The 23,804-nt window shown below is 45.3% G+C and overlaps 1 protein-coding gene across 1 annotated transcript in view; it reads left to right on the top strand.

Moving 5' to 3' along the window:
- The window catches only part of LOC146081224 (macrophage mannose receptor 1-like), a 351,156-nt gene that overhangs the window by 142,001 nt on the left and 185,351 nt on the right, over positions 1-23,804 (top strand). Inside the window, exon 14 of the mRNA XM_083189329.1 lies at positions 925-1,012. Coding sequence (XP_083045455.1) covers positions 925-1,012 — 88 coding nt within the window. The remainder of the gene's footprint in view (positions 1-924; positions 1,013-23,804) is intronic.

Below are 23,804 nucleotides of genomic sequence, written 5' to 3'. Positions count from 1 at the left end.
AACTTTCCTTTGTACCCCACATTCAATCTGTCTCAAAATCATGCCACATGCACCTAAAAAACATATTCAAAATTCGCCCTTGCCTTACACAAGACACTGCAAAATCTCTAATCCACGCTCTTGTCATCTCATGCATTGATTATTGCAATAGTCTCCTTATTGACTTATTCCACAATACAGACTCTAACCACTACAGTCCATCATGAATGCAGCTGTGAGGCTAATCTTCTTAGCAAGACGTTCATCGTCTGCAAAGCTACTCCGTCAGTCACTTCATTGGTTACCTGAATTCTACCGAATTCAATACAAAATCCTTTTACTTACACACAAAGCCCTAAACCAAACTACACCAACATACATATCTTCTCTTATCTCAAATGTGTCTTATCTTCCAACCCGACTTCTACGCTCCTCCCAAGATTTGCGTCTCTCACCCACACTCATTACTCGCTCCCATTCCCTATTGCAAGACTTTTTTCGGGCTGCAACCACTCTGTGGAATGGCCTCCCAAGCACAATAAGACTCTCCCCCAGTCTCCAAACCTATAAACGTTCCCTGAAAACTCGTCTCCTCAGGCAAGCTTATCAGATTCCAGAACCAGTCACGGAACCATGCATTTTGGTGGAATCGATGCAATAAAGAATACAGTATCTATCCTTATGTCTCAATGCCTATTTCCCTATAGATTGTAAACTTGTGAGAAGGGCCCTCCTACCTTTTGACTGTCTGAAAATACCCTGTCTGTTGTATCACTGTTTCCTTTGTAAAGGGCAACGAAATATGCTGCGCTATATAGGAAACTGTTAATAAATAAATAATAAATAATTAATTAATAATACATGGTATGTTATGTCTTGCATTAAAAAATGAAACAGTCTACAATTGTGCATGTTACAAATATTATAGAATTGTTTTATTTTAAGGCGCAGCGCTGCTTACAGTGATAAAATCTGGATTGGCCTAGTGAAAAGTGATCCTGATGAAGGCTTTGTATGGTCAGATGGTACACCTGTAAGTAATTCCTTTTATGCTGTGATTGAGATATAAATATTGTTCTTAGTTTTACAACGTATTGCCCTTTTCATATAATGTTGCGGCAGATGCCATAGTCTGTTTCATGGTTATATTCTGAATCACAAATTGGCAAACAGTGGCTCTTTAACCTTACTTAGTCACTGTAAACAAAGTGTCTACACAACACTATGACCGATAGGTGTCCAGTGTCAAAATCAGAATTCTTCTTGTAGCAGGTTACCCATATGTTTTATTATTTCTACTACTACTTAAATTTGTCTAACATATAATGACTCAGAAAACTGTATACATTGGAAAAAGGAGATCACAGCTAGATTTATTAAATTAAATTGGAATTCTGCCAGTGGAGAGCTGAAACAAGAGAAGTGGAAACTTATATTGTATATCTTGACAAAGAGATTTATAATAGTGTTTCCAACTTGCAAGGGAGTTAACCTGAACTGTTTTGCTGTACAGTGTATGACAAGTCAAGTGTGCAATGTTACATTTCATGGTCCTCGGAAACAGCACATGCTGCTAACTATTAGGATCTTAAGTCACCCCAGCTTTCTAGACCACTATGTAATAGTCAGCCAATCATACCTACCATTTCTTAGTTTCAAATATGCTATTGAAAATATATGCAGACATACGCAAGCCCAATGATCACGGTAAGCCATTATCCAGGTTCTCACTTTGGTGTGATGATTGAGTGCTCAGATCAGGGGCGGATTGGGCCACTGGGAAACTGGGCCATTTCCCAGTGGGCCAGCCTGGATTTGGTCACTTTCCCCCCTTACCGGGCCACCGTTGCTGTCTCTCCCATGGCCGGCTGCCAGGCATAAAGATGGCGGCCACAGAGCTGGACTCCCCCCCCCCCCCCCCCCTGCAACCCACTAGCACCCCGGTGTGAACAGCCCGAACGCCCCCCCCCCCAATCCCCTTCCCTCCGATAGCAAAGCCCCCCCCCCCCAGCTGCCGCTGTCTCTTCCCTGGACGGCTGCCAGGCATAAAGATGGCGGCCAAGGAGCTGGAGCCGTGCTCTCCTCCCTACCACCGCCGACCAGAGCTGCTGCAAGTGGATCATCAAGCAACCTAGCCCAGTGAGTTAACGCCATCCCTAAACCTCCCCCCTGCTGCAACCCACGACAGCACACACACATACCCCGGCAAACCCGACAGCATCCCCTTAAACATCCGGCAGCACCCCCCCCCCCCCCCCGGCCGGCCACCCGGCAGCACACCCTCTCCCGGGCTGCTGTTGTGGGATTTCTCACAGGCCGCTTATAATCACCAATCCGCCCCTGGCTCAGATCCACAAAACACACATTTACCAAGACTTACCAAGCAAATATGCTGCCACTGGGCACTTTATACTGCATGGAATGGCTGCTAGCAAGGCTGTAGGTAAAGGTGGTTCCTGGGCAACTGGAAACCCCCAGAGTTGGCCTATAGGAGATAGGATTCCTCTCTAACCTCAATGTGGTTTCATTTTAGGCTGTTTACCCTTAAGTACAGTAGGAACTATAGTACTAGTTATCATATGGGATGCCAATGGTGTTGGCTGGTTCTAAACTTTCACAGTATGGTGAACTCCATCTGAGCTATAGCGTTCAACAACCTCATAATGAATCTGAGGATGTTTAAGGACATGCCTGTCTAGACCAGTAACAAACTGGACATTGCAGCATTCCACTTCCTCCTTACCCTATCCAAAGCTGCCTCATCATGTGTGCCTTGCCCAAACCTAGACGGATTCACCTCCAACCAAACCAAATTAACCTCGAACCAATACTCTGTAGTTATTTGCAACTCTCACTCTGTGGCAATCAACTCCACGTCTTTTCAATTGCTGAGGTCTTTGACTCCTAATTGCACTATCAAACAGTGCGTAAAATCCCAATTAACCCTTTGAGTGTTTTTTATTACATAAATGGAAAACATTACAGGTCGTTCTGATGAATAGAAATGTTTGCTTAGCACTTTTCACACCAAATTTGACAAATTCACTTGGCACTCAAAGGGTTAATCTCTGATTTCTACAAAAGATCCAAAAGACTTTTCCATCTTAGCCATCTTACACCGATCCAATGAATATGAAGTGTAATCAAACAAGCCACAAAATGTCTTCATGTCCAGTAAACATAACAATGACCCACAATACACATCCCATAAAATTTCCCCTCAAAGCCTGAAAATATTTATATAATAACATTATTAACTTAATGAATAACCGATTAGAAAGAAAAAGGGGAAACTTTAGTTTGGGTGACCCAGATTGAGGTGAACAACACCAACCTCATTTATTTCGGAGGAAAAAGATGAAAAGAACTCCAACCCCCTTTAATGGCGTGTACAGATGGAGGGCCTCTCATTCGCGCCAGCTCCCACCAGTTTCCCTGCTCTGGCGAGAGCTGCTCTATCTGACAGGAACATGCATGTTAGTTATTCTTTATTTAAAAAAATTGCCTTTTTGGTAAACCATTTCAATTGGTGGTTGGTCCTTATATGTATTGATTTTTATTTATTTATTTGAAGATTTGTGCAGATTTCGTAAACACAGTGTAAATTATCGATGCAAAAGCATCTCACAAGCCCGCAAGTCCCTGGGAATCGCTTCAGGGAGACGGGCAGGGTTAGGGGGTGTGGGGGGCTGCGATGGAGGAGCGGCAGGGAGGAGGCGAAGGGTGGCCATGGACTCAGATGGAACAGGGCGTGCAAGCATCTCGTGTGCCCGTGCCCCCTTCCGTCTGATGGTGGGTCCAACAGGAGCTCACTCGTTCACTCCTGAGGAAGCCGTAAGTCACTGATCCGGGGAAACGCGCTGAGTTATACTATTTGAGACCCCCACACCCACTGATGGTCCGCCCCTACTCCTGAGTACCATATAGCACCACTTGAGCCTGGATCGAGTTTCTACAATTATTGGGATGCCACGCCAGTTCCCTAAAGAGACCTACCAGAGATCCAGTGGTCGCCATCAGGATCATGTTTGCTCTCACCAACATTGAGCACAGCACCTCCAGCATCACTTTCCATCTAATACTGGAGGTGGTTTTCTAACCCATTCATTCAGCAGAGATCAGTGGAAGGATTTCCCAATTGGTAATATGAAATACAAATCTATTTGGGCTATTCTGTGACTATTGACTTTTTAAAACCTATGAAAATACCACTAAATGTCACTTTTGTGACGCGTCCCCCATCCTTTATTTTCATTATTTATGTTTTTATTTATTCATTTTCTCTAGTTTTTATATTGATTTTTACAATGATTAGAGTTAATGGTACTTATGTAATATCTGGGCTCCCGTTTTTCTTATGAGATCGCGTCCCCTCGCGGGGCTCGCTGCGCTCGCCACGCTTCAGGCACGGTGGCTTGCACCGCTCGCCACACTATATAAAATCAACTCCATGCGCAGTTGGATAGTAGGGGTATGAAAAAACGGGGTGCATTTAACATGGGAGCCCAGATAATACATAAGTACCGAGTTAATAAATATTTATTATTTATTACCGTCTGAAACAATTATTCAGCCAGTGCTTGCTCACTATACATATTTTTCCTCTTCGAATTTAGGGGATTGACAACCCCTTTGCCAGCTGCTGATAATAGCGCACCCCACATCCATTTTCCTTTTCTTTGCTCCAATTGTAGCTAAGGGCCCGCAACGAACCATTTAATTTATTCTACATACTGTATGTAACGGTTTATAACCAGATGACTCACCTAACAAACTGTTGTGTCTATGGAAGTGCCCTTGAGAACATTGTCCTAACCAAGTGTGTGCCGTATTGCTCTACTGGCAAATATAAAGCAATTAAGCACCGATTGATTTTTTTGGGGGGACAGTTATTGTCACTCACGTATCTAGGATGGCTGCCACTGCTGCACTCTGCAATTGAATTGGTCCCCGTGAAGTTGAAGTACTGTCCTTAAATCAGTTGTTGTAATCCACAGTTCACAATAGAGGGAGGGAATGGGGGTGCTGTAACCTGACGCATTTTGCTGGGTAGCTCCTAGCTTTTTCAAAGGTGACCAAGTCAGTATATTGTATGGCGTGCCTCAATGTATCTGAGGGCATCCGGGATGGCGTTAAACCTGTGCCCATAGAGACTTTAATCCGACCTCTACCTTTGGTAGGTGGTATTCCAGATAGAGCTTAAAATAACAATGTTGTCTAAATATGCAGCTGCATATTCCCTGAGGGGCCGCAGCAATTTATCCATAGCTCTCTTGAAGGTTGCTGGGGGTAACATGTAATCCAAATGGCAGCGCTTAATACTGAAATAAGCCCTCTGGAGTAGAGAAGGTTGTTTTTGCCTTAGCAGCTTATGTCAAGGAAATTTGCTAATATCCTTTTGTCAAATCAAGTGGTAAGATACTGACTCTTGGCTATATTTTCTACCAACTCATCAACCCAGGGCAGAGGGTACAAATCCAAGCGAAAAACTTGATTTAATTTACGGAAGTCATTGCAGAATCTTAAAGCAACCAAAAACAAAAGGTACTAAAACAATGGTTGACTCCACTGTGACCCCTTGGTGTAGCATCTCTTCTACCTCTTGCTTTACAGCTGCCCGCTTTGCCTCGGGTATGGGCTACGATCTTTGTTTAATGACCACCCCAGCTGAAGTCTCAACATCATGCTGGATGATCTGTGTCTTTCCCGAAATGGCAGAAAACACATCTTGGTACTGTGCCACAAAATTCACCACTTCCTATTTCTGTCCAGGACTAAGTGTCACTTCAATGGGCACCTGGCATTCTGACTGGCATTTTTCTTCCAAGGTTTTAACAGGTTTATATGTTAAATTTGTACCTGACCAGTCCCACCATCTTTATGATCTCATAAGGGTCCCACCATCAACCATACATTTTAGTTTCTGTAGTGGGCACAAGCACTAGCACATTGTCTCCCAGTTTAAAGGACTGGTTGACTAAGGTAAAGTCATAACTTTGTTTCTGATGTTGTTGAGCCCTTTCCATGTGTTCTTTCAGGAGTGGCGCAATCTGCCTTAGACGGTCGTACAATTGGGACACAAACTTAACAATGTTAGGATCCTGACAATGTTGTTGTTCCCACCCTTCTTTTAATAAATCCCTCTCCCCTGTCTCCCATAGAGGAGCTAAAAAGGGTCTAAACCCTAACCACAAAACATCAAATAAGGTAGGAGAAAATACCAGTCTCATTTTTTCTTGAGACACTGCTCTATTTATAATTTGTTTAAGGGTTTGATTTAACCTTTCCACCAGGCCATCGGTTTGTGGGTGGTACATTGAGGTGGTAATCCTATCTACTGTTGACAACTGGCATAAATCCTTCAAAAGCTTGGAAACAAACAAAGTACCTTGGTCCGTTAGGACCTCCTTTGGTATTCCCAAGCAGGTATACAGGGTAAGTAACTCTCTGGCAATAGTGCCAGATTTCATATTACTGTATGCCGGGTTATAGCTTCTGGTATCTGGTGGCATAATCCACTACCACTAGTATGTATTGGTGCCCTCGAGCATATTTTTCCACTAACTATCAAATCCATACCAATTCACCCAAAAGGCATGGAAATAATAGGGACGGGAAGCAGCGCAGCCCTAAACCCTGTCCAAGGGGCCGTCTTCTGTCACACTGGGCATTACAGACAATATTGTACAGCACCTCTTGACTGAGGCATAGATGCCTGGTCAAAATAACCTTAACTGTATGCATTGGAGTGTTTTCTTCTCTCCTAAATGGCCACCCCAAAAATGCGTATGTGCAGCTTCTAATACCAACCTCTCAAGTTTTCGGGAAACAACTAATGTTTTCCCCTGTAAAGTAGTAACACGAAACAGCAAATTATTTCTCAATACAAAATATGGCACTACAGCTGATGGTAAAGCAAGCAATCAATCTACCATTAACCACTTTTACAGTCTCAAAGGCATGTAGCAGATTCCGGTCATCGTGTTGATCTCAGCCAAAGTCTTGTAATGATATCTTTTCACCGACAGGGTTCCATGGTGCCTCAGACATGGTCTCCTGGGGGTGGTTCCATAGCTGCAGTAGCTCATCCAGGTCCAGATGCCAAGCTTTGGTAGTCTCTTGTCTCTGACTCCTGAGACAGCCCAGTGCCTGACTTCATGCTAATGTCATGCCATGTAACCACCTCATGTAGCAATGGGAAGTTATGGCCTAGTATAAGGTGTTTGGAGGTTTGGAGGTCACCGCAGCTACCACCATTACTGCCTGGCCTTGAATGGTCAGAGTAAGTATACACATGGGCACTCCTCAACATCGCCTTGAAAACACAAGACCCTGACAGGAGGCAGGACCTCGTCAGCTCCTGGATGATCCATGTTGAGCACTAAATGTGACAAGGAAGCAAATATAGTGGATAAAAAATTGTATTTTAATTTTTTTGTAGCAGGTGAACAGCATACCAAGTAATCGGCACAGCAAGAAAGGTTAGAGCATTGCAGCATACAGGTGTCACAGCATAGTACACTAACTTCAAAATGTGCCAGCGATCCCTACCGTAGCCCACACCACGGCCTATCACTTGGGCAGCTTTTCCACCATCAAGAGCAATGACCCTCTGCAATGGAAACACTTTTATTAGGAAGACACAGGTGCTGCTTGATCAACCAAACTTTTCATCACATCAGTGTCTCTTGCCGCTCTTGCTCCAAAAGGTGGACTGGATCTTCTGCATTACTTATCAACCACAGAATCATGTAATTAACTTTTTTAACTCCAGTAGTAGTCCTTTCTAACCTGCAACAAATAATTATCCATTGGAGTAACACAGCAGTAAAGTTTTAGCGAGCCTAAAAGTGATTGCATTTTCTTCACATAAACTTTCTTTAAAAAACACAAAAAAAACATAACAATCCACTTACCCAAAGCACATTTTCACAGAGTAATCTGCGGAGACCTTGGCCCTCATTCTGGATTTGGCTGGGCCCACCCCGCCGAACCCCCTCGCAACCATGTAAGGGGATGTGTCACGAAGTCACATCCCTTCGCATGTGCCCGCAGCAGGAGAAATCATTCGATGGTCGCCAAGCAGCAGGACTAAGACAGCGCAGGCGACTGACATCATATGACGTCAGCCACCCGCACATCTCGTCTTGCCGGCAATCCTATGGAAAGGTCCAGCATTTTCATGGGGGCACCCATGAAATGCTGGATATTCCCATGGGCAACATCTGGGTCCGCCGCCCCTGACCCGCACCACATGAACGGCTCGTTGATATTGCATATCGCTGCGGATATTCGCAGTTGGGTTTGCGCCTGTGCACAAATGCACACGTGCATGCCCAAACCCCGACCATCAGGGCAGGGACCAAATTCAGTTCATTGCAAATGAACTGGAATTGGCCCCCTAATTCGGTATCAATCTAAGTTCCCAAGTAGGACAGTCAGATAACAGGCCATTTGGTCTTTACCCACATAATTGAAATAAGCGCTGTCTGAGGGCCCTATCAGCAAGAAATTGTCTAAATAGTGAGCAATGAATAAATGAACAGTGGCACCAACACGCCTAATTGGAAATACTCTTACACCACAATAAAAGTCGCAATAAATACTTCCTTCAGGTCAACTCCCAAATAGGCACGCTGGTACCACTGTTCATTTATTCTGTATTCTATTATTGTGAATGTGAGTGATTATCACAGGCTTTCAGTTGCACCTGAAGTGCAAGAACCCAACAATTTTAATTCTCTGTAATCAATGCCTAACTGTCTAGACCTAGCCGGAATACACCACTGCAGGAAAGAGCTGAACCCAGGGATATAACTCTTGGAGGTAACAGAGTCTGTTGCCACCAGGCTTTAGTCCTGAAGGGGACCCTTGGCTGCTTTACTGCACCCTGCTTTTATACGTGAGTGCAGAGGTAGAGCACTGATTAGCTGCCGCATGACACTCCTCTATGACCAAGACTCAGAGCGCTGCAGAGTAGACTGAGGAGCTGCCGGTTGGGAGACAGATTTCTGTGAGAAGGGTGCCGTGCTGTCACAGCCTGTGGAGGAGGGAGAGCAGCACAAGCAGCAGTAGACACAGTCTGTCCTGAATAAATGGTATGACCCAGCAAAGGGGTGAGTGGGACCTGTGATATCACTTAGGGGAAAGGGGGAATTGTTCACAGTGGGTGGTAGAGGGACATGGATGACATTGGGGGTAGGGGAATATGGCTGACACCATGGGAAGTGGGGCATGGCTTACACTAGGGAAAGGGGAACATGGCTCACATTGAGTGAGAAGGGTGACAGGGGCAAACACAGACGTTTTCAGGGGGATTATATATATATATATATATATATATATATAGAGGGGGGGTGGCGGCACTCGAAAATAACTGGAGACCACACTGGGAATTAACCGACGTTTCTGTGCCGTCTGACACTTTTATCAAGGTGCAGGAACAACTGACAATACATACAATAAACATTTAAATACCCTTACCTGATCCGTCCGTGCCGCCCGCTGCGTCCTCCCGAGACGGCGTCTGATGATGACGTCACGCACCGGGTGCCGCGTCGGGACGCACGGAGAGACCGCATGTGCGTCAGGTTACCTAGGTGACCTGGCAACAAAAGAGCCGGCACCAGCGCAACCATCTAAACAAAAAGGAAACAAATGAAATTACATAAATACAAAGAATCATACATATACAATAAACCAGTGACACAATTAAACACTTGTACAAGGGCTGCAAACACCTATCGCCGTTTATGCACCAATTCCTAATACATCTAAAAACGGGAATTTATGTTCCTAAGGTCCCGGATAGCCCTACTAACCTTATTGAGGGCAATGACAACAATAATATAAATATTTCTTAAAAAAGATTTGTTTTAAAAAACCTTTTTAACTATAAATATCCTGCATGGAAAATATTTAGCGGCTGACAGGCATTTAGAAAATATGCAGTTATATTGAAAAGGTTATTAATCACAGTGCTGTAACAAGATGGCCAAATGAAATCAAAAGTGCTTAGTTTATACATACTAATGCCCTGTGAGGGACCTGTACCACTTCTAAAGAAAACATGACAGCCCGAGGTGCTCATTTAGCCCTCTAGGGCTGAGGGTTTCCAAGGTGAAAATCCAGCGGCATTCTAACTGGAGTAATCCAGTAATCCTGACGAAGACCTCTGTCGAAATGCGTTGGGCGTGGCTACCTTCCTTTGCTGACGGCTGACGTCCTCTGGTCCGGTGAAAAGACTTTCTCGGCTCTGTCCTGACTGCGGCGGGTGGACGAACCCCGCTGGGCTGATCACCCCGCGTGTTCCTGAAAATCTGGTTAACCCCGCTGTGCTGGTGACAAACGCCGTATTGTGGCAATTTATCTTTTATATCCCATGTATGTCATTTTTTATCCCTGCTAAAAATATCAGTAAAAACTATTACAAATTTACATATGGTTTTTTGACTGTGCGCTCTATCTATTTTTTCTCTTACAATATATATATATATATATATATATATATATATATATATATATATATAGACACATATATAACTATATATATATGACACATACAGCTATACATACATGCATACATACTACATGGAAAGCCTGATTTTTGCCCTCTACCCTTTACTCTGTAGAACACCTCACAGTCATACTGCTCCTTCTGAATCCAAACCCACCCATGACTAAGCTCTGAGAAGCATGTCACGCGCTGCACCAATCCCAATTCTGCAAACAAAGTTCAGTGTCTGTTATATGATGGAGCCTGGCAGGGGAGTTACACAACTCTCAGGAATGCTCAGTACATTTGTGCAATCAAGCATGGCTTGCCTGCTGATGGTCTGCTCCAGAAATCATTGTCATAATGCCAGTTAGGGGAAGCTGCAGCACTAACCCACTCCCATGCTCAAAATCATTACTAAGACCAAATCAACACACAATTATGGTGCAAAACATACATGCAGACCGCAGGGGGTGGTTAGCTAGAGGAGGGCCCAGGGGCACTGACCACTTGTTACTCCAGTCTAAGCCACGCCTGTCCATACTCCATTTATGCCATACTTAATCTAGTTTAGAAAGATCAATCACCAGTAAACTCTACTCACCTATATGAGGCTACAGATTGTATGCTTGCAGCAGGGACATGTAACCCTTACATGAGCAAGTCATCCCTTTCTTCCAGGATACAGATTAACTACACAGGTTCAGTGGCACTTAAAATCGACATGAAAGCCATCCTCACAACCTGTGTCATTAATATGTGTCCAGGATGAAAGTGATGGTTTGGCCACCCTATCTAACCCCAAAGTGTGTCTGTTGCTATCCCGTTTGTTTTATCACTTTATAGTATTGAAAAAATCAATTGAATCACCAGTGCTACATAGCAAATAGTAGATGCCAAAAGGATAAATTAATCCTTATGTATACATACCAATTCCGGCCGCCTGGACGACCTCACAGGCCTCCACCTCCTCCTCAGGGGCCTCCACTTGTGCCACCTCGTCCTCTAGTTGGACGACCTCCTCCTCGGGTGGCAGCGCCTCCACAGCCCACCCCTCCTCCTCCTCCACTTCTTCGGCCACCTCCTCCGGCCTCCCTTCCTGAGGAAGCTCCTCCTGGCCCACCTCTGCCTCCTCCTCCACTTCTTCGGCCACCTCCTCCGGCCTCCCTTCCTGAGGAAGCTCCTCCTGGCCCACCTCTGCCTCCTCCCGGGCCTGTCTTGCTCGATCGCGTGCTGTGTATGGGAAAAATAAAAAAGTGCCAATTAGTGGTAATTACTATTAAGCCTTATCAAGCTATAAATGCAAAGGTTATAAGTACAGATAATTGTACAGGCAAACAGCTCCTTAGTGGCCTTTACAAAACACAGCCTGTAACATGGCAGGTATGCTGTGACATTTGGCCCATTGTAAGCATCACAAGCATTAATCCTCCACAATAACATATTGTATGACCATTACAGGGTGTCAAACAGGAAGTAGCACACATATAGTGTATGCCATGTTTAACTCATGATCAGGCTGGTGACCTTAGTGGCTTAAATAATGTCAGTTAAGCAATCATGTACAAATGGATATTTCATGTAGAAACACTCACATCTAGCAATACTGCCCCTGATTTGCTGGAGCAAATTCGGCTGCCGACGCCTCAGGTCAGACCACCGCCGCTCCAGCTGAGCGATGGTCCGCCGCACCTGTGTGCGGGCGAATATGCGGCGGCGGGCCACCGCATACGCATTGCGCTTCTGGCGGTTGGTAATAAATGGGCCCGCCCGCCCCAGCCTGGTCTCCATAACGGAGACCAGTGTCCTCAGCTCCGCTGGTGAGAATGGGGCTGCTCTCCCATAGGCCGCCATCTTAGCAATGGCACAAATCAAGCAATCATGTGCTGTCATTGGTTGATCAGAGTGATATTTGGTATTAACTTTATTGTTCATTTTTACACTAACAGCGTGTATGCGCCCGAACAGTTGGCTAACCCATTGCATCGCACACCCACACTTGCAGTACCTTTGCATAGTTTACCAGACCATCCTAAACAGACAGTGTAAAATAAGATGGGAACCCATTATATATAATCTATAACAATCACCAAACATGGGTATAAGCAACAGGTGAAATAGTCTGCATCACTAGACACTTACACCTAACTCAACAAGGTACTAAACAGCTATTGTATAATGAAAGCTATGCAGCAGAAACATAGCAAATAGTGCCAGACCTTTTCCCAATATTAGGCCATGCTGCCATGTGTACACTTACCTTCTACTGGGCCACACTAGAAATGTGGAATGAAAAGTAGCTAGCATCAAGGGTGAATTTGGAGACCTTTCACATGTGATTTGGATGCTAGCACTGATTACTTGTGCCTAAGTGGTGGACTGGATTTACATATGGAATGGGTATTGTCATTTCTACTACATACCAAACAAGTGCACAGTACAGATGTACATTCACGTATACATTTCATGTCTGACCTCAGTTTTATTTGTTGATTGGTGTACTAATCGGCATTTACATACTAAATCAGACTTACTCAGTCTGCCTGGTTTTTAAAAATTTGTGGCCGCAGCAGGGGGCGTGGCCTATGCGCCGCACGGTTGACGCTGCAGTACGGAACGCAGGGTGCCGCTGATGTACGCCGATTACAGAAATAGTATATACTGTAAAGGTGTGTTTGCCAAATGCAATGTGCTTGCACACATGTCTGCATCTGCATCTGAGGAAGAGCAGGAGTTGCAGGCCCTATTTGCTCAGATGGACTCCAGCACCACCTATGTCCCCATCAACCCTGAACAGCCATTGGGGGAAGAGCAGCCAGATGGGCCATCAACATCATGACAATCGGCAGCTGGCCCATCCTCAGCATCAGCAGAATCATTGGGAACACAGCAGGTGGCTTCCCAACAGAGTAGCCTGGCCAGCACTTCAAGTACAGCAACCGGTGGCAGTGGCCGTGGCAGTGCCAGTGGCAGTGGCAGTGCCAGTGGCGGTGCCAGTGGCAGTGGCGGTGCCAGAGGTCGTGGCCGTGGCCGCAATCGGGCAACAGAGGAACCAACCACCAGAAACATGGCATATGAACCGCAGGAGCTTGCCATCCTGGTGACCCGGGCACGGGATTTGATCGAGTGCCCACCAGAAAAGTTGACACACACAAGGAGATAGAAGATCTGGGAGGAGATAACGGCGGAGATTAATACGGTGGCTCCACAAGTTCGTGAGGCGGAGCACGTTAAGAAGAGGCAAGTTCATGTGTGTTACATTTGAGCAGTACAAGTCCAGTAATGTTTACATTAGATATTAGATGGAGTTGGTCAATGGGCGGTGACGTTGCTAGAAGCCACAGACATGTTTGCCATGTCATTGAATTGATAGTTATTGTAGGGTGAGTGTGATTGTATCTTCTAAGGGTTGTTTTTCAAAAATAATATAATCTAAGTTTAGTGTCAGGAGGCACATGTTGTATTATGTTTCACATTGCAATGGGTGTTACAGCAAACATGAGGAGTGACATGTATTAATATGTACACTTTGAATGCAGGTGGCACGACTTCAAAGGGAACCTCAAAAAGAAATTGACCCAGCGGTGGGAACACAGCCACACCTCTGGGGCTGGCCCCATGCCTTCAAAGCTGCAGCTCACCCCCCTGGAACAGATGGCAGAGTGCTGCTTTTCAGTGGAGGATGTCCGGGGGGTGAGCACCATGGACAGCGAGTCCCCAGCGGAAGTCATGGCTTCTTTGCTTGAAGGTAATTATTTGCCAGGCCATAAGTAGATGTTTGGAATTTTGCATGGAATGTGTGGTAATTGGAATTTTCTCTTTCAACAGCATCCCCACCGCTTGGTCAACAATCTCTTGAGGAGGTTGTGGAGTCTGTGCCACCTGGCCCCAGTAGCAGGCCCGTGCAGCAGCAGGCGGCAATGTCCGCGGCTGAATTGGCCACGTGGGGGCATGTGCTTGAAAATATTGTGCAGCAGGGAGAGTCGGCATCAGAGCGGGTGCGTAGGGCCGAGGAGGTGTTGCAGGGTTTGACCACCAGCCAGCAGAGTATTGCTGCGAGCCTGCAGGCTATGAGTGGCAGCCAGCAATCTATTGCTGCGAGCCTGCAGGCTATGAGTGGCAGCCAGCAATCTATTGCTGCTAGCCTGCAGGTGCTGGCTGATCAAGCCCTGCGGCAAAATGAACTCCTCCTCCGCCATAATGATCTTATGGTGGAGCTAGTTGCCACCAATAGGGTCCTAATGTCACCCATTTCTGGTGCATTACCACCATCAGCACTCCCTGCTGCCAGAGGGGGAAGACGATCCACCCCCTCCCCAGCATGTGCTCCATCTGACCGTGGCCGTGGGCTAAGAGCTGCTGCACGTGGCAAGGAGCCTGCCAGGGCCAAACGTGCCCGCAAATGAACTTGTGTCCACATTAATCTCCACCCTTATGTCTTCCCAAATCTTCCATTGAGCTGTGTGTGTCAGCATCCTGTGTCCAATTCCGTGCCGAGGGTCACCACATTTGCCCTCGGTTCAAATGTCATGTTTGGTTCCCCTGTTGCCCTGTTTCGGGTAGCATTACTGTGTGCTGTACTTGAAGTGTTGGTGCTATGCTTTTGTTGTGAAGCCACCTGATGTGTTCCTAATGATTCTGCTGTGGCTATGTATGTCTAAAATACATGTATTTATGATATATTATTTACTTTTAGTCCTGCTATGGTACCATTTATTTTGTGACGGTTTCGAAACAAAAATTCAAAGTTCATTTAATAAATGTTATTTTTGTCCCCCAAATGTGTGGTTTAATTGATACATGTAGAAGTGACATGTGTATTTGTATTATTAATATGAAGTTGTGTTCATTATTTGCAGTGTAAAAGCGTGTGAAAACTGCAGCATATATGTGTGTGTTTAGTAATGGTCCATTTAAGCTGCAATGGTTCCAATTGAAGCAGTGAGAAGCGTCTAATTAACAAGTAATGAGTAAAGTAGGTGATTGTATTGTGTTCAGCTGACATTGGTTGAGGTGCGTCCGTCCTGATTAGGCGTTCCGATTGCCTAGCGCATGACCGAGTGGTGTCCGCCAAGCAATACTTGCTTATGAACACCGCACATTTTTTCCCTTTTTGTTCGCGTGCATTCGGCGTGCTATCCGAATGCACGCCTACCAAAATAAGTGCACTCCCCCGTGTCCGCCCATGTTTCCGCCCAGTTTAGCCCACTTTGAAACTACGCCCCTGTGTCATTCCGAATGACGCCCATAACACGCCCATATTTCCCGAGTGATTGCGGTGCACATTTCTGTACGGTATTACTGAGAACAAGTCCGTAGACCATGCGATTGCACATGCGCATGGCGTTCCCCACGCATGCGCAGACGGCTAAAAACCGCTAACCGAAAGAATACGGAAAAGTACGCACCGATCAGAATAAGGGCCATAGTGTTGTTAGGTTGCCACGGTAACATCCCCATCTGATATTGGATCTATATCAGGGCTGGGCAACACCGACCCTCCAGATGTTAATGAACTACACATCCCAGGATGCTTTGCATTAGTTTTGCTATGTGGCCATGCTGAAACTGATGCAAGGCATGCTGGGATGTGTAGTTCATCAACATCTGGAGGGCCGGTGTTGCCCAGCCCTGATCTATATTCTACTATATAGAGGTTATTTATCCCTTCTTAGGGACTTTACCTATTCTTAGCTATGGAGTTTAGTCAGGAACTTAGCCCCTGCACCTGGTAGCCACCTTCTGCAAATATTATATCCACGACTGTTAAGTTAAAAACAATTAATAATGCATGGCGCTATAGTCCACACAGGGTAGCTCCGGTCAGCCACAGACATCATACATCATTTTTAAACCCACATGTGCACAGCTATTCCATCTGACAGGGCAATGTCTGATGAAAAACAAAACACTCAAAAAGAATCATGAAAAAATCATAAAAAACTGGAATATCAGAAAGAGTAATAATCAGAAAGTGTGTAATAATCAGAAAGAAATAGCCCATGAATTACAGTACATCGATTTTCAAGGAAATTCCACCCCCAAGAACATTTTCAACACCAAAATGACTCCAGGGCCACTGTCCCCCACCAAGAATTCATCAATTCTAGAATAAATCAACATTTGATCCGGTATCACAGAATTCATCAATAAAAGCTGTCACTCGTCTTTTTGACAAATCTATGATCAAATACACAGAAGCTAACAAAGAACATCATTATAACCTCCCAAAGGAGAGTGGAAAGCATAAAAAAATCCGCCCCACCAACAAAGGTGGGGGGATAGTGATCCTAGACCTGGAATATTACCGCAATGAGATTATACAACAATTATCGGACAATAACACCTACCTAAAATTACCATCAGACCCTATAAAAAAAGAATTAGACTAAATATTAGACAAAGCCATGAAGGATGACTGAATCTCTCCAAACTTAAGGACCGCCTTAACCTAGGATCACCCAGTGATCACTGTGCCCAAAATTCACAAAAACGTAACATCACCTCCAGGATGGCTCATTATATTGGAGCGGAGGTTCCAGTGGTGCCTGCTGCTCTCCTAGCCATGCAAGCCTGGTGGTAGCATGGGGTGGAGGAGGGGTGGGGTCAAGCTGCTGTACACACAGATGCCAGTCTCTCGCCCCCTGACTGACAGGGAAGCTGCAGCTGCTAGAAGGGGCCTTACTGTCTCAGCCATGTGGCAGGGAGAGGGCGAGCATTGCAGCATAAATGGGAAATGGTGTGCTAAGATGGAGGAAAAAGGAGGGTACTGTAATGCAAGGAATATGTAGACATGTAAGTAAGAATTCAAAATTAGAGAACAACAAAAAGAGAAAAGAAGCAGTTTTATAAAGAAAGAAATAATAAATGAAGGAGATAAAAAAAGAAAATACTGTAGAAGAGGAATAGAGGGCAGAAAAAGAAAGGGCGTGAAAAGTCTCTCAAAGTGACACTGAAATACCAGTCCCAGGGATCCAAAACCACATACAGCCTTAATATAAACTAGGTATGAGCGAGTTTGGATTAGGGGAATCTGCATAACCCTGGACATCCCTAATCTAAACCTGTTTGAGATTTCCCGCCCATGCTCAGAGCGCTGGTCTCGGAAGCTTGCGAGATCCCACCGCTGGATCTCACAAGATCCGCACTTTATATATACAGGCGGGCGGCCCCATTTCCTCACTCCAGTTTAGGAGAGGGGAGAGGAAGATTGTGCTGTGCTATGCTGTGTTGTGGTGTGGTGTTGTGACTTGTGTCATGTCGTGATGAGTCCAGTCCAGTGATACTAATGCATATGTCCAGTCCAGTGATCCTGCTGTATAAATCCAATCCAGAAATACTGCATTTAAAGTCCAGTGATACTGCTGCAGTTCCAGTCCAGTGATAGTGCAGTATAAGTCCAGTCCAGTGTACTGTTGTTAAAATCCAGTCCAGTGATAGTGCTATATAAGTCCAGTCCAGTGTACTGTTGTTAAAATCCAGTCCAGTGATAGTGCTATATAAGTCCAGTCCAGTGGTACTGCCATTAAAGTCCAGGGTACTTGTGTATTATCACGGCGCCCACATTTTCCATCGTAGGGCATTGTACAACCAAAAAATTGTGTTGCATCGCATCACATGCAATGTGATCGCATGCGATGCGATGCAACGCGATTGGACCCGGTTTTTAATTGTACAGGCACCAGATGCCTGATTCCTATGTTAAATGCCCCCCAGACCCAATTTTTGATTGCACACCCACCCTGATGGGTAATGACTATGTTAAATGCCCCCCCCCCCCCCATTGTTAATGCCACCCCACTATCAACGCCAACCTGAAGCGTGGCAAGCGCAGCGAGCCCACGAGGGGCGGCGGTATGCGTCCTCTGACCTTTTCATACCCCCACTATCCACGTCGGCGTGGAGTTGTTTTTATATAGTGCAGCGAGCCACCGAGCCCGAAGCGTGGCGAGCGCACGCGGATGACTTCACATATATTCTGCGTCCCCTCGCAGGGCTCGCTGCGCTCACCACGCGTCGGGCTCGGTGGCTCGCTGCGCTCGCCACACTATATAGATTCAACTCCACGCCGACATATAGTTGGGGTATAAAAAGGTCGGAGGAATCGTACCGCCGCCCCTCGCGGGCTCGCTGCGCTCGCCACGCTTCCGGTTGGCGTTGATAGTGGGGTGCCATTAACAATGGGGGGGGGGGGCATTTAACATAGTCATTACCCATCAGGGTGGGTATACAATTAAAAATCAGGTCTGGGGGGGCATTTAACATGGGAATAAGCCCAAATCGGGCATGATCGCGTCGCATCGCATGCCATTATAATGGCATGCGATGCAATGCGATATTAAAATTGTATACTCAAGCCCGGGGAAAGGCTCAAATCAGGTCCCATCGCATGCAATCGCTTGCCATCGCATACATTAATTAGTGGCATGTGTGATGCGATGCGATGGGCGCCGTAATAATACTCAAGTACCAAGTCCAGTGATGCTGCCATTAAGTCCAGTGATACAGCTGTATAATTCCAGTCCAGTGATACAGCTGTATAATTCCAATCCAGTGATACTGCTGCATAATTCCAGTCCAGTGATACCGCTGCAGTTCCAGTCCTGTGATAGTGCTATATCCAGTCCAGTGGTACTGCTGTTAAAGTCCAGTGATGCTGCAGTTAAAGTCCAGTGATACTGCAGTTAAAATCCAGTAATACTGCTGCATAACTCCAGTCCATTGGTAATGACGTTAAATCCCAGTCCAGTGATACTGCTGCATAAATCCAGTCCAGTGGTACTGCCGTTAAAGTCCAGTCCAGTGATACTGCTGTTTAATTCCAGGCCAGTGATACTGCTGTATATCTCCAGTCCAGTGATACTGCTGCATAATTCCAGTCTAGTGGTACTGCTGTATAATTTCAATCAAGTGATACTGGGTACTTGTGTAGTTTCACGGCGCCAGTATGGCGCCGTGCGTCTGAGTCCCCTTGCGGGGCTCGCTTCGCTCGCCCACGCTGCGGGCTCGGTGGCTTGCTACGCTTGCCACGCTATTTAAAATCAACTCCATGCCAACATGGATAGTGGAGGTAAGAACTATCCATGTTGGCATGGAGTTAAGTTACTTTTTTAACATAGTTTGTGGCGAGCGTAGAACCCGGAAGTAGCATGCTGGCGCCGTGAAACTACACAAGTACCTGATACTGTTGTATAATTCCAGTCCAGTGATACTGCCGTATAAATCTAGTCCAGTGTCACTGCCGTTAAGGTCCAATGACACTGCTGTATAATCCCAGTCCAGTGATACTGCTGTATAATTCCAGTCCAGTGATACTGCTACATAAATTCAGTCCTGTGGTACTGCAATTAAAGTACAGTCCACTGATACTGCTGTTTAGTTCCAGTCCAGTAATACTGCTGTATTATAACTGCTGTTAAAATCCCAAATATACTGCAATTAAAGTTCTGTCCAATGATACTGCTGCATAAATATAGTCCAGTGGTACTGCCATTAAAGTCCATTGATACTGCCTTTAAAGTCCAGTGATATTGCCGTTAAAGCCCAGTGCTACTGCTGTATAATCCCAGTCAGGTGATAATGCTGCATAAACCCAGGCCAGTGATACTGCTGAATAAATTAAGTCCATTGGTACTGCCATTAAAGTCCAGTGAAACTGCCATTAAAGTCCAGTGGTACTGCAGTTAAAGTCCATTGGTTCTGCCAACAAAGTCCAGTGAAATTGCTATTAAAGTAGGATGATACTGTAGTATAATCCCAGTTCAGAGATACTGCTGTATAATTCCAGTCCAGTGATACTGCTGCATAAATCCAGTCTAGTTGTACTGCCATTAAAGGCCATTGGTACTGCCATTAAATTTCATTGGTACTGCCGTTAAAGTCCAGTGATGCTGCTGTTGAAGTCCATTGATTCTGCTGTTAAAGTCCAGTGATACTGCTGTATAATCCCAGTCCAGTGCCTTCTAAAAACATGGTATCACAAATCCCCAAGGAGAGTCCAAGGGTGTTGGTGGTTGTGATGCCTGACCTTACCATTATTGAATGGGAAGAGGTGGCTCCTTCCATCATTTGCACACCCTCTGCATATGATGGAAGGATCACCCACAATACAGTTATTGAATTTGAGATTGAAGGTGTCAATGTTGTACAACATGAGAAGGAAGAAGTTGACGATTAGGATGCTCTTGATACTGCTATGGTTTGCCTAAATGAGGTACCAGGCCAGACAGTTGTTGTCCATGAGATGCAAAAGGCCATTGCCATGCCTGGGCAGAAGAACAAAAAATGTACCTCTTTGATCTGTTATTATTTTTATCTAGATCCGGACAATGATTGTCTTGCCATATGTAAGTAAGTAAGTTTTATTTATATAGTGCACTTTCTCCAACAGGACTCAAGGCGCTTTACAGACATTAAAAATAACAATGCACATACTGCAATACAAAGGGTTATCAGTACAAGGAACAGGCAACAATGGCAGTACAGATATACATCACACACAACAATATGCACTAGACATTCTAATAAGGGACACAAACATGGGGAACATATTTACTGAGCTGTGAAGTACCCAGGCAGCCATTCAGCTGTGCCACATGGTGATTGCACAGCCAGCTAAGTAGCCAGTAACAGTGCAGATATATATAGATAGATAGATAGATAGATAGATAGATAGATAGATAGATAGATGTACTCTAATGAGGGACACAGACATGGGGAACATATAATTACTGAGCTGTGAAGCACCCAGGCAGCCAATCAGCGGCGCCACATGGTGATTGCACCAGCCAGTACCGTACATATAGAACACAAAAGAACAGTACAGGGTACACAGAACTAGACATAACACAATTAAAGCACAATTCTTAGTACACAATACAGCTGAGATATAAGGAAGTGAATGAGAATAGATGCAGGTATAGATTGTAGATGAGTAAGAGAGCTGTTGTTGAAATACAAGAAGAGTGCTGCGAGAACAGGAGGGTGGAGGGCCCTGCTCTAAGGAGCTTACAATCTAGAGGGAGGGAGAGACAGACAGGTGACATGAGGTGCAGGTAAGGAGACCTGTGGCAAGAAGTGAGGATGGCAGGGATGGTCAGGACACAAGGCAGCAGGTAAAGAGAATGAACAAAGTAGTCCTCTCTCTCCTCCAATCCTCCTCTTCCCCCTCCACCTGCACCCTTGACCCCTAACAGCTTTGCACCGTGGGCCTTGCCACAACACACTCTGCTAGGGGCAGAAAGCATGCAGAGTGAATAGGGAATGCACAGGATTGAGGAACCATGGCTCTGGTACAGAGATTGGTTCAGTATGGAGTTCATTGTCCTGGCTGTGCAGACTGTAGGGGATGCTGGGTCAGGTAACTCACTGCAGAATGCTGGATTTTCAGTGGATGATAAACAAATACAAAAAAACAATCAGTCCCAAGGCGCAAACTGCTCTACTTCAGCCGGGTCCGGAAAGTCGGGATAACCACTCAATCCCTGTGTTTGCTGGTTATTTTGGAAGAAATGGACCAAGGGCGATGTAGAGTAGATTCCACACAGCCAGATATCACCTCCGTTTAATATCCATATGATGTGTTTATATAAAAAGGAAAAAATATATATATACAAATGTGTGAATTCTCTATTAGTTGTAATTGAGACACAAAAAGGGGTATATATCCCAATGCGTACCCCACTCACGCTGAAACTGGGGGTATAGGTGTATAAAGGTTTCTTTATCACACACTCAAGGTCCACCACATGTGATTTGACCGGACTCGGGATAAGTGCCTACCGTACTCACTGGGGGAATAGATGTTAAACTCTCATAAAGGTATCTTTTGATGAATCTGTTTAAGACTCCCTTTATTTTCAAATATACTCTCCAACATCGACATTGATATGTGGAAAAAAAGGGATAAATCATGTGTAGATTTATTTGGAAAAGGACCATAACATTCCTATAATATCAAAGGGGTGGGATCTCTGATGCGTACCGTACTCACAGAAAAGAGGTTTTGAACAAGTGTGTAGCGGTTTCTTTAGTCAGGCACCCAGGGTCAACACAATTGTATAAAGTGATTTAGAAGTGTAAGCATACCATACTCACAGGGACAATATTGCATATGGGTATATAAAGGTATCTTTCACTTGTCCTTATTACAGATTTCCAGACTTAAAACGATCTCTCATTTCAGCTTGTAACATTGAAAAAGGAAAAAACTCCTTTCAGTGGTAGTTTTCAATACATAAATTTATTCAGTACATCAAAACATAAAACGACTGGAGCAGAAGATGGAAGGGCATGGTACCTGTGTGTGGGGCAATGGCCATTCACCCCAGACTGGTTACCGATCTGAATCATACTCCAAGTCACCACAGGATACACTGAGTTCTCCTCTCCTTTCCAACGCATTTCGATAGGAGGTCCTATCTTTTTCAAGGCTTCTAAATGCCAGCTTGTTTCAAGGCAGGCATAAGAAGCACAAAACCAACAACCTCTTAGAAAAACTAAAGGAAATTGCGCAATGCCTTACCTTATACCCCGTTCTCACTGCAGTCAAATTCCTGGGTCTAGCATGTCGACCCGGAAATTTGCCTTTTAACACAGGGTTTTTTGCAGTGTGAACTGTCTGCATACCCGGATCTCACACACGGGTAAAACCCTTCTTTTTACCCGTGTTTGAGACACGGCTTGACCCGTTCTCACTGCATAAAAACCTGTGTTAAAATGCAAAATACCGGGCAAATTACCGGGCAAATTACCCTGCAGTCCCTGGCATTTTAATGCCGGGTAAAAGCCGTGTATTTCTCACTGGCAGTGAGGACACGGTATTACTTAAACTCACCAGGGGATTTGTGGTATCAGACAATTCAAGTAACATTGGCCCTTATTCTGGTTGGTGCGGTAATATCCGCGTGCGTTCGTGCCGCCGATGTTTTGTGTCTGCGCATGTGCAGAGGCGTCTCTGCGCATGTGCGAGCGGGGCGTACGGCCAAATCCTGCATGAAATGTGAACACTCCGAACAGGGGGTGGAGAGGGGCGTGAAGGGCTATTTGGGCTCATTACCATATGCATACGCCCCGTGTTTCATGGGCGTTCCCATGCAAACGCTGGGCGTACGTATGGTAATGCGGCCATGACGCACGTGTAGGGGGCGGACATATGACATCGCCGGATGTCAGCTGCCCGCCCAGATCCCTGCTTTTGCACGGAAAAATGTCCGTGTGGTCTGAGGTTGCGGGAGCTGGCGCGACCATCGAATGATGGAGGAGGTTCCCTGAGATGGAGGAGGCGTATTCCATGAAAAATACACGTGCGGTCCATTCGGCCAGCTTCTTA

Source organism: Crinia signifera, chromosome 5, assembly GCF_055691185.1.
Source record: "Crinia signifera chromosome 5, ASM5569118v1, whole genome shotgun sequence".
NCBI lineage: Eukaryota > Metazoa > Chordata > Amphibia > Anura > Myobatrachidae > Crinia > Crinia signifera.
Note: the sequence above shows the minus strand (reverse complement) of the source record. Positions and strands in the feature narration are given on the sequence as shown.